This window comes from Malania oleifera, chromosome 6, assembly GCF_029873635.1.
Source record: "Malania oleifera isolate guangnan ecotype guangnan chromosome 6, ASM2987363v1, whole genome shotgun sequence".
NCBI lineage: Eukaryota > Viridiplantae > Streptophyta > Magnoliopsida > Santalales > Ximeniaceae > Malania > Malania oleifera.
The window spans coordinates 42,557,310-42,569,911 of NC_080422.1; the positions used below are offsets into that span (position 1 = coordinate 42,557,310).

General features: G+C 38.2%; 1 protein-coding gene across 3 annotated transcripts in view; it reads right to left on the reverse strand.

Annotated features, from left to right (window-relative positions):
* Nucleotides 1-5,908: 5,908 nt before the first annotated feature.
* LOC131158370 (uncharacterized) overlaps nt 5,909-12,602 on the reverse strand; it is a 35,626-nt gene continuing 28,932 nt past the window's right edge. For all 3 annotated transcript variants that reach the window (XM_058113201.1, XM_058113200.1, XM_058113202.1), the window contains exons 7-8: nt 6,541-6,666; nt 5,909-6,325 (exon numbers count right to left, since the gene is read on the reverse strand). In XM_058113201.1, coding sequence (XP_057969184.1) covers nt 6,574-6,666 — 93 coding nt within the window. In that variant the 3' untranslated portion in view covers nt 5,909-6,325; nt 6,541-6,573. The remainder of the gene's footprint in view (nt 6,326-6,540; nt 6,667-12,602) is intronic.

Sequence of the window (12,602 nt, forward strand, 5' to 3'; positions counted from 1 at the left end):
GGTGGTCTCAAATCGTCGATATGTCAAGAAACAGAGTCGGAATCGAAGAGAGAAGGGGAGAGGGTCGTTAAAGAGAGAGAGAGGAGGGTTTCTTGCACCAAAAATCTGTCAAAAATCTGTGTTTCAGCTATTTATAGAGCCGGATTCATCGACGAGACACGTCATCTCGTCGACGAGTACTGTAGAAAGTTCATTGACGAACTTCCATTTCTCGTCGACGAGTTTCAGGTTGCCACAAAACCCCTTTTGGTATCTTCTCGTCGACAAGACGTGGCTTCGTCGACAAGGCCCCCTTATGCCCTTGTCGATGAACTCCCTGTGTTCGTCGACGAGACCCTGTGAAATTTTCTTGGGTTATTACAATAATAATATCTAACATGATAATATTTCATGAATTATGTCTTATCATACATGATTATGGCATCAGCGCCAACATGAATCACAACATCTGCTCCTGCATAACATAACATGAATCATGACATCTGCACCGACATATCATAATATACTGAACCTGATTTCTTTGTACTGTTAAATATTATATTCATAAAATCATAATTCCTGTATTGTTTTATAATTGTCTTGAAAACTATCATATCATGCTTGAGTTGAGAAAAACATATTATTATGATATACATGATTATATGGAATTTTAAACTCATGCCACATAGAAATGGGTAATCTCATGAATGTAAAATCTGTTCCAAAACCATAATTTCTGATAAACATGTTTAAATCATATCCCTGTTCATAACAGTATTTCCCTAAACATAATTATATATATATTCTTGAAATTTAATGTTGTAGAATAATAAATAATTTCATGAAAAATTCTGACTTAGTTTATCCCCTTAGCTTATTGAAAAGGCTACAACTTAACCTATCTTGCATCCGTGGTGTCACCAGCTCAACACCCTGAAATTTACATTTCCCCCAACAAAACTTCAGTATAAACTCATCTAATAACTTTCCTTAGCTCATAAATACCAAATACCTTAATAAATATTTAAAATAATCAACTTACCCAAATTTTGGGATGGTGCCCAAGTAGGCCTAACCAACGATCTACTCCAGCAGATATGGACAGAATCTTCCCAGGAGTAGCGTGGCAGTTTTAGATCATCAAACCGGCGAAAAACCGGCCCAAAATGCCTAGAGAGAAGGGATAGAGGACGAAATGTAGAGAGAGAGAAGAGAGACCTTAGTGTCCTTGAGAGATAGAAGAGATAGAGAGCAGATAGAGAGCGCGATAGAGAGAGGAGGGTTGCACGCAGGATTTCTCGTTGAAAATCTGAGTTTAGCATATTTATAAAGTGCAGACTCGTCGTCGAGATACGTCATCTTGTCAACGAGTGGAAGAAGGAGGTTTGTCGACGAGCACTTAATCCTCGTCAACGAATTTCAGGCCCTGGAACACCTCTCTTGGTAATCCCTCGTTGACGATACACATGTCCCCGTCGACGTGCCTCGGAAGGCTACTCGTCGACGAATGACTTGGCCTCGTCGACGAGGCCTGCTGAACACCCTTAGAAAACTTATTTTCTCCCTTCTCTTTTAATACTTAATTCGGTAAAATTCTTCGGGTCTCTACATTCCCTATAAGAAATTGGGACATATTTTTTTGTCAGTCTTTCTTTCATCAAGTCCCAATGTTCTCTGGGTCTATGACCTAGGCGAGCTTCTTGTCTTTCGATATTTACCTAATGAAGCTTAGCTTACCTAGTTAGTCTCATTTTTGCAAACCTTACTCGATGTGGGTCATGCATCGTATACTAATCAAAGCATGAATCCATTTCAACTAACCAATCCTTAAAAATTTTTGGATCCATTTGACCATCATATGTAGGGGCTTCAATTTTTACTCTCTTTATTACATCCATTTTTGGATCATGATTTTCCCTACGCTATGGTCTCCTTGGTTGGAATTCCTCTTCACCATAATCCTCTTCATTCTAATGTGGAACATAAGGATCATGACCCTGGAATCTTCTGGGAGCATTTGGTCTTGGTGGGGGATGAACATGAGGTCGTTCTAGAGGTGGTGTTCTTTCTCTTGGAAGGTTATTTGGTTCTCTAGAGTGGTGGGAAGCAAGTTCATTATCAACCTCAAGGGGCTGTCCTGGATTCTCTGGAGGTGGGTCAGGAACTACATTAGCTTCCAGCCTCTCTAATCTAGTAAGGGCACGAGTTAAGTCTTGAGTTAAGACTTGAACTTGGGCTTGAAGGTCAAGCTAAAAAGGGTATCAATCACACGTCCTATGTGTCAGTTTCTAACGGCCATGTACGATTCCCAGCTCGAGTTGCCATAACAACACAAGGGCATGTGACTCACAACTAAGGAAGGAAATTTTAGGAAGACCAATTTTAGTCAAAGGAGAATGGGGTTTGAGGGTTCAACCTAACTAAATCTAGGCTCTAATACCAAGATGATGTAGGACGGGGGAGGGTGACCTAGTCCTACTATTAACCCTCAAATCAACACATACATCAGAAACACTTTAAATTGAGAATTGAATCACCTAAACTTAAACAAAATAAAGTTGGCTATGCTTCACATGTTTAAGAATTTTGAAAAAGTATAAAATTTGTTCCGAAATTCAATCTCAAAGGTTCTTTCACAAAAGAATCAAGTTATCTGCTTTAAAGATGCTGTTTCAATCATTCAAGAACATAAGTCTAAGTTAACAAGACAATATTCCCACAATTGACAAAGAAATAAGTGTATAAATGTTGAAATTTAAGGTTCTGGGTGACTTCAGTCGCCTAGGCTTCAGAGTCAGTCGCCTGAAGAATTTAGAAATTGAATTCTGGGAAGGCAGTAGCGAGTCAATCGACTGAGCCAATGACCTCAGTCTCTTGTATGAATTTTAAGCAGAATTCCCGAGAGGCAGTAGTAGGTCAGTTGACTGATCTCCTACGGGTTTTGAAGAAATGGACGGAATTCAAGGGCCTTTTCTTAACTAAGGCTTATAGGGCTTCAAACAAAGGTTCATAACCAGTTCAAGGTTGAGTAAAGAACAATCTTACAGGGGAAAAATTGCAGGATGATGTAATATTGTACACCAAGAACTCAAATCACCACAGAAATTATCCTTGGAACAAACTTTGAACATAAGCTATTGTATCTATATGCAAGTGACGTGGTGAAGGGAAGAGATGGTGATAGAAGTGCTGGATAGTTAGTGGTCTTTCACCACCTGATCTCTGGAGAGAACGACATAGCCTCTCGCCACTCAATCACGAGGATCGGACCAAGTTATATCAAGCTTCAGCAAAGGAAAATCCTTTCACTATATTCAATAACAATATCTACTCCTCTACATAGTTCTTACAATGCCAAATATAAAGATTTAGAACAAAGAGACAAGACAATAACTCTTACACAAGCATAGGGGACGAGGCATGGGAAAACACACATGGGAAATTAACACACACACAACTTACTAACACATTTAAATCCCAACACAACTTTCTAAACCTGCACATGCAAGCAAGCTGTCTTGCAACATTACAAATTTAATACAATCATAAGTCAAAAGGGAGGCCCAATCCGTGTGGAGCCCAATGGAACCATGTGGGGCCCACATGGGTCTTAAATTCAAACTTACAACGACATGTAAACTCGAGTTTTCTCGTGCTAAAAATCTTCGAGGTACTCCATGTGTACCTGCAAGAATTATACACCAATGTGGATATCTTGTGGCCGTCCACGTGTCACCATGTCAGCGAAAGAAAGAGGTAGTGACTGCTGATCCCCATCAATGGCAATGCTTTGAGGGTGGCTTAATATCAACTGTCATGGACCGGTAGTTTCCTAAGGCCATAAGGAATTAACCCTACCTTAGTTTGCCTAAAATGTGACGGAATAATGCCCATGCAGCAACAAGACTACTCCAAATCATGTCCAACGTATTCATCCTCATCCATGGAAACACTCCATTGTCCAATTTATTGGTCAAGGCTTATGATATGAAAGCTCTTGTGCCGATTAAGATTGTTACTAAGGAACCATGATTAGAAAAATAAGGGTGTTAAACTTATTGTACTAGAACTAAAGGTAACTCTCATCCTTGTAACACAATCCCCATGTAAGAGCATATGCCTCTTACCTTTTCCTATCCCGAGCTGAAGGAAATGACCCCATATACTACTTGAGTTCGAAAAATGAAGGAGTAACACCCTTGATAGCTCAAATGGGTATAGGACGGTACCGCCTAAGAAGAGTAGGCCTCAACCTTCAAGTTCAGAGTGCTAACTTAGTACCTAAAATAGTACTAAGAGAGGTAGGTCACTCACTTGGTGTTTCCTCAAAATTAGTCTTTTTAATGCATTCTTGTTCACATACGAGTAACCAATCATGGGTCTTAAGATCATATGTCATAGCCTGAAACGCCACCATTGCAGCTATATCAACTAGAATGTTAGAGCAACATTTAGAACATATCTCATGACATCTTCAAAATTGAATCCAAGTTAAACCAAAGTTCCTTCAATAACCCATCCGACAAAAATAATGCAACCATATGAGCTTGCTGAACAAACCACTTAACATGTGTCACATTTACAAGCATGTAAGACCATGACACAAGATGTCTTCTTTATTCAATAGGATACTAATACACTTGTGGAGATCCCACTAGTTGTTATGACATCATCCTATTTAAACCTCATTTGTGGTTATAGTATATTTGTACGTCACAAACATTTGAAAGATTTCTTCCATAATTTTATTATCCTTGGCTCCTACAAACGTAAAATAGAAAAAGCTTTGGATTTTAGGCCTTAAGAATTCATTCCAAAATTGCTTATTAAAGTTCATACAGGGGGACGAGAGGGCCCGCTCTTATTTATTTCTTTAGAATTTGAGTTGATTGTTTTATAAGCAGGGCGCGTTTGGCTGTGATTGCAATTCCTTGTTTTAAGGGTAGAATCTAGGCGCAGCTAGAAATTAGAATTAAGGAAATGGAAGATGAGTTTAATTATCACGTGGGCGGCAACGTGTAAAGTTGCACAGAATTCGAACTCTCAAGAATTTGAAAGATCACTAACTTACAATGAAATGTTTGGTACTAGAAATAGATTTGGGAGTAAAATGAAATAAAAATATATCATGAAAAACATATAAAAATTGAGGATTTTTATTTTCTATGTTTTTCCATACAACGAACAAACATGTGACCACAGTTTTTATGTTGCTAGTTTTTTATTTTTTATATTCTATGATCTGCTTTTAACTGTTATTGAAAAAGCTAAAGACTAAATTTCATTGTTTTCAATTGTTATGGTAAATCTATTGACATAGCACTTTAATATCCATAATTTATTTTTGTGAACTAAATCATTTTATACACAAAATTTAGAAAATAAACTAGATGATCCCTTGAATTTAAAATAAAAATTTCAAAAATATATCCATAAAATTTCTCAAAAATTTGAAAATAAATAAATAAATCTTTAAAAAAATCTTCCTTTTTTTTTTTTTTTTTTTCCAATTATCATACATAACAGAATTGTTCTTGGAGCACTGAAAAAAGAAATAAGAAAATAGCCAAATAAAATAATTGTAATCATTACTATAACATTTTCTAATCTATAATTTTTTTGTATTGTTACTTCAATCATAGTTTTAGCTGTTATTTGATTCAAGGGGTAAAAGAATCTGCTGTTTACTTTAGATTTTTAATTTATACTAATTTTGAAAATACTAACAAAGCAGGTTGTTAGTTTTTAACTTCTAATTTCCACTTCAAATATTTAATTTTTGTTTCTTGCATTCCATTTCCATGATTTTTGTTAGTGATACCAATGACCTGTAAGCAATCAGTTCCATTCTATTGGAGCATCACATAAAAAACGTTCTATTGGATCAGCCTATTCAAGTTATTTATTTACAAGAGGTATCGCACGAAAGTTAAATAACAATAATATTAATAATTATAATAATATAATAGAAGACTTCATAATGTACATGCCTATGAATTTCTTTTCACCTGAACTACGGCATTTTTTTTTATACAGAGTTGCCAAAAAAATAAAACTCAGCACATCTTCTTGTTTCCCTTCTTGTGTTACAATACAAAAAAACAAGATAACGAACAGAGACTCATACCTCATATTACAAAAATAACACAAACCAACAACCCGATCTTGACAGGAACAGTTGATTCTAGCAAAACAGAGAACATTTCTCTCTGACCTAGAGGAACAAAGCAGTAACATGGAAGACTTTGACTATTTTGGATGGTTTTCTGCACACTTTTCAGATTTTGCATCGAGTTGATCGATTTTAATGCTGCTATTGAAATCACCAGTGCGAGCATGGCAGGACCTGCAAATTTCAAGCACCCACATACTCTTCTTCAATGGTTGGACGAATGCAAAGTCAAAGGAGAAAAACTAAATTTGGTCCTCTGCTTTGGCCATAAAACAATGAGTAAATGCATAAATGACTGGGGAAAGAAATCTAAGTTTGAACCAAAAATTAGGTTTTGCATTCACGAGGGACAGGATGAAAGGGAGAAATAAGACAAAGAGACTGCTTACTGGAAAACCAGGATGAAGGCAGTGACTTCTGGCTTAATAAAGACCCAGCATTCTTAGCTCTGTGACATGGCTGGGGTCGAGTTCAGGGACATCTTTATTAATTTCTCGGTCTTGTACCACATACTCCTGAGAATGCAAGTTACCAAAACAATCAATAAAGGAATTCGTACTCTGAGATAAATGAATTAGAACACTTTTATACTGTCAATATTTGTGAAGTTCTCATTAGATGAACTTCTGCTGAAGAATAGTTTAATTGGAAACTTGATTCCTACTGGGTATCAAATTAGTGCTCAAAGAAGAAAGTTTTGTTACTCTAATGAACACAACGTTGCAGAAAATAGTCCAATGCCTATCTACTGTCAAACCATAAAAAGCAGCTAGCATTCATTACGGAGGCCATGTTTATGTTCCTCTATGAATGCAGCATTAAAGGAAACATTGTTTGAAATCATTTATTTTTTTTTAGGGGTATTGTGTCAGTGGATACTTCCTTGATTTTTGTTTTGTTTCTTGCTGTTTTTGCTTCACACTTGTATACTCCAATGTTCACGTGCTGTGCAGCTCTAAGTGATTTCTTGTTCTTGCATATCCAGGAAAAAAAAATAATTAGTTTTGACTTGAAAATTTGCAGCATTAAGGAAAACATGTTTTGAACACTAATTTTGCTTTGGAAGGAAAGCAGAAGTTGAGATGTGTGGGATAGAGTTTCCTATGCCATTATTTCGTACTTTTGACGAGGAAAGCCATCTTGAAAAGTATTGAAGGTGGTCACATAAATACTATTTATTTATTAATTTTGGAGTGGGGTTGTGTCATTTCTTCAGAAGCTTTCACAAGGTTTTGTAGCACCCCGTTGGTGCTTTTATTGATTTCCTAATTCTTATTTATTCCAAAACCAGAGAAAAATCACTATTTTAGCCTGGTTTCTTAACTGAACAACTCAGTAAATATTTAGTCATACTATGCTCCACTGGGATCAGTTAAACATGCGCATGTCAAGTTCATCAATCTACTTGGAACTCCAGTATTCAAGCAAATTTCACCATCACAATAATAGTTATATACAATAATTATGTAGCCTAAACAGTAAACAGCCAGTTTAGAACAGCAGTATTCTTTTTATAGAAAAAGAATTTTATTAAGGGAGAAAAGAAACCAAGGCAGAAGCAGAGAAGAGAAGAATTCATACCATGGACTAGATCTTTTTAAACATTTTAAACCATCCATAATCAATATTTTCCATCTTATTGACACAAATTTCCTGTGCCCAGAGTTTATGATTACTGAATCTATAATATATTGAACAGAATCATATATTATTTTGTATGCTTTCATCACTTTCCGCGTTACCCTTCCATGCTCAACACAAGGCCCCCATTTCATTTTACAACATTCTGCCTGAAACATAGGATTCATCTGCAAGTCAGTAATGATAAAATTTTTATAGATCAAGGCTGCACATAGTATTCTTTCATCTATAAAATTGTAGTTCAAAGTTTGCAAACCATCTACCTCGCATCCTCAACATCACATCATCATTGCACATGTCTCTTCATCACCCAATATCCTTATAAATAGCCTTAGCAATATTGTTACTTCGCAACATACATGAGGACATGTTAACAAGTTAATTTGACTAAAGTAGAAAGGTGGCTTGAATCTGTCAAAACACTTAATCACCTCAGCCACTGACCACAAATTCCATGCTACCTTTGCAATGACTCTTAAAATAACGAACTCCCATACTCTGCTCCTAGATTTTTTCTCTCACAAAACCTGCACAAGTATCCTACTTTGGCCTGAGTAACTACTACAGCCTTCTGCAGAGATTCCCTTGTCCAGTCTCTCCTAATATTTTCTGCTGTGAGTGTTCGCAGCGAGAACAGGTATTATCTGTATTACGAGTTAGAATCTGAATTTTGTACATTTCAAGATCTTATATCTCATATTTGTCATCAATAAATTTTTGATTTTCAATTTTCCATGTTATTCTCCATCCCATTCAGTCCTGCAGTCCATTGGTATCAGAGTGAAGTAGGTCAAGTTATAGTGCATGTCTTATTAGCTGTTCAGGTTACAAATAATATTGATTAATTAAATAACTCAAAAGAATACTACTATTATGTGTTTGGGTTAGCATTGGTAAGCCAGTGAACTGTTGATCAGCATGTTGTTTAGGGAGACAATGAAGCAGTCCAAATGCATCATAGATGAGAATTCCTACTATGAAATGTAATTGTTTGCAGAATAGTTGATATCTCTATGCTTTATCATAGAGATGAATATGGGGGGACGCCCCTTCATTGAAAATGCTTACATGGCAACTCTGGGACCCACACTTTTTTTTTGAATTTTTTAAATAAGAATATATATATTTGAATTGCTCATGATTCACTTAGATTCCCCTTCCCCTTCCCATCTTCAAAAACTCCCAATCCTAGAGCTCTAGCGACCCACTCTGCACAACACGACACGTTTCACCCCTCCCACCAACTCCTATCCCAAAAAAAGCCCTTTGCCTTACGGACATCCAGCAGCGCTTCCTCTCCCACCACCACTCCGATGCCATATTCTCCCCCACAACCACCCTCTTCTCCAACCCCGGTGAGAGCAAGGTCAGCCCTGACCCTGAAAAGGGTTGTCCTCGAAGGTGGTTCTTACAAGAATCTAACAGCCTTGATTGAGGACGACCTTCAGCAGGAGAGAGCAGCTGCTGCTGCAGCCACCACCCCTGCCGCTGCAGAAGGAAAGGTTGATCAATTCTCTCTATTTCTGATTTCTTCTCTTCTTCTGCTCTCTTCTCTGCTCTGATCTCCTATTCTGTCCCTAATCATCTGCTGCTGCCTAGCAGCCATCAGCCCTCTTTCTTCTTCTCTGCTTCCCTTCCCCTTCTCTTCTTCTTCTAATTTTAATATCTCCCATAACTCTCTCAACTCACTCACATTTCTGAAATCTGTTGCTGTCTCTTGGCAGTTTCTGTCCCGCAACTCCTCCAACCTCCCATCTTCTCTCTCTCTCTCTCTCTCTGAATTTCAGTTTTTTTTTTAAAAAACCAAAAAGCAGTTCTGCAGTTTCTGAACATTTTCTGAAATTCCAGTCATGTCCCATCCTTTGAAATCCTAATTTCCAGCCCAGATTCTACAACACCACCCACATCACCAAAAACAGAATCCCCGAAACCCTTCTCCTCCAATGTGCATCGCCATCCAACCACCAAAGGACATTCTGCGCACTGGCCAAAACATCTCCAGCCGTTGGCTCTTTGAAAGCCCTATATTCCTGTGCTTTTCTCATCATGCCACCAACGCCACTGTACTCCCCATTCATTGATCTCCCTTTGCCCCAAAAATGATTTCCGGAAAGTCTCCGCCGGCGACTCATGCCCCACATGTTGTTGACTGCAAATGGGATTCTGCCAGACTCCCCTGCTGCCGCCAGAATCGCAAGAAATTGGTTCCCAGCTACAAAAAATTGGTGTTTTCTCCACAATATTTTGATATGCAGCACGGTATTTTGATCACGGACACAACGTAACGCAAGCAGGTGTGATAGTTTGACACAGAACACTAGAAATTGAAGAATTATTGTACCATCGGCCCTTTGGAGCATGGAGTTGTCACTGCCAGCAATAACAAATCAGGTTGCATCGCTGTGTTTGTGAATTTTCTTTGTGAATTTTTTTCATTTCAGCACGAAAATCAATATCAAAGGTAAATTGAAGAAAGTTTTTGGGAAATTAAGAGCAAGGGTTGTGGGCAAATTGTGTTAAGGATTTTGGTGAAATATAGTTGCAGTAAATATATTCAATAAACCCAGCAATATGGTGACAGCTTACTGGAAAAATGAATGGCTTTTGTCATACTCTAAGCACAATATCAAGCCATTCCATACTTTTTGTTGAGTATGGGGAAAAAGTAAGCAAATTCATTTTTTATGGAAGATGCCCTATGAATGTGATTTCTAGAAACAGAGTTATTCATATGCAACTTCACTCGGAACCTCATCCAAAGCCTTATGACAAATCTTGTGATAACACTAACATATATGTTTATGAAAGATGTTTGGTTCCTATCCAAATGGGTGACTATTTTGATAATGTTTGGTGTGATATCATAACTATGAAGATTGGCCATGCACTCCTTGGTTCTCCTTGGTTGGATGATTTGGGTGTGACTCAAGGATATGAGAACACATGTCTTCCACCATAATGGAAAGCACAACAATTTTAAGCTTACTCTACCAACCAACTAGGACAAAGAATTTGAGATTATTGATCATGTCAAAGTTACTCAAATTAAAGACACTACAAGCAAGGCAATGAATGTGTTTGAAGACATCCAAAGTCCTTCAAACATTCCTATTGTAGAGTTTGTAATCCCTTACGAGTTCATTGATGCTAATTCTCAAGTCAAGTCTATGGTACTGCCAATGTGTCACGAGCTAAGCTTGTTCAGGGCATTATGCTTGCCTCTGACCACTTATCTCGTGTGCTTGAGATGGTTTTCTATCATGTAAATACTAGTGTAGGTTTATTTTCTGCTAATAGTGTCTTTGTATGCCAAATAAGGCAGTATGACTTCTCGGTCACTTAGATGTTTCCTAGTGCTAGAGTGGGAATGACCTAGAAAGTTCTTTAAGGGAGGGTGAGTGTTCATCAATCATTGTAAAACTCACTAGCTATTGTCAACGTGTTTAGCCTACTTGCCTCCCTCGCTAAGCACACAATGTCAATGGAGGTGTCGTTAATGAATTGCGTAGATTCAATGTTTACTGCTTGCTTGCCACTGCTTTCATGAATGCTTACTGCTTCCATTGCCATTTGATTGAATGCTAATGAAAGTGTTTCGTGGATGAATTTTGATAAACGATAGGCTGGCTAGTTAAACAAGAGTGCTTTAACTAGCGCCGCACGGCCCTTTCACAACAGTGTGAAAATAGTCAGACCGGGACACTTGGTATTAGAGCCAAAGTCATGACACTTGGTATCAGAGCCCAAGGTTGAGTTGCTACGAGAATTCAATTACCTTGGTTGTGTGATTTGGAAAGCTTTGGTAAGTGACCAATGGCACCAAACAATGCTGAGAGGATCAGCATGCTAGAAGCACAAGTTGAGGCAACAACCAACACTGTGGTTGCGAAGGTGACCCAGATGAGAGAACTTGTTCATGAAGTGATGGGATCACAAAAGCATCAAGCAAGTTTGCTAGGTGAGATGTCAGAGGACTTTCGCCATACAGTGGAAACTTTGCAATCTCGGATGGTGGATCTAAATGCAAAGTTGAATCTGATGGTTCTTGCTATGGGGAACTCCAACACTCCGGGAGTTAGCAAGACCAAGGTACCAAAACCCAGGACGTATGGGGGTGCCTGGGATGCCAAGGAGTTAGAGAACTTCTTGTTTGATGTGGAGCAGTACTTTTGCGCTGTGAGGGTGGCCTCAGAACATGCAAAGGTGGATACTGCGACCATGTACTTGGTTGGTAATGTCAAACTATGGTGGCGTACCAAGTACCAAGAGATTGAAACTGGACGTTGTGTAATCAATAGTTGGGCAGACTTGAAGAGAGAACTCTCAAGGCCCAATTCTTTCCTGAGAATGTTGAGTATAATACAAGGAGAAAACTGAGAGATCTCAAGCATATAGGGTCAATCAAGGAATATGTGAAACAATTTTATGCTTTGATGTTGGATATTCGGGATATGTCGGAGAAGGACAGGCTGTTCTATTTTCAAAAGGGGATGAAATCATGAGCAAGAACTGAACTTCATAAGCAAAGAGTTCAAGACTTGTCTACTGCACAAGCTGCTGCGGAACGCTTGACTAACTATGTTGGTGATGATACCGCTTCGTCCAAACGGTTTGGTGGAGAGGGAAACAGTCGAAAGTCTTTCAAGAAAGGCAAACCCAAGAGTGGGGGAGCTGACTCTAAATCATCAACCTCAAAGGAAGTTTCGTCGTCTCAAGGGTTCAACACGCCTAATGGAAAGGGGAAGAGTAAAATTCTGTGCTACTTGTGTGGTGGATCTCACAGAGTGAGTGAGTGTCAAAACAAGGGATT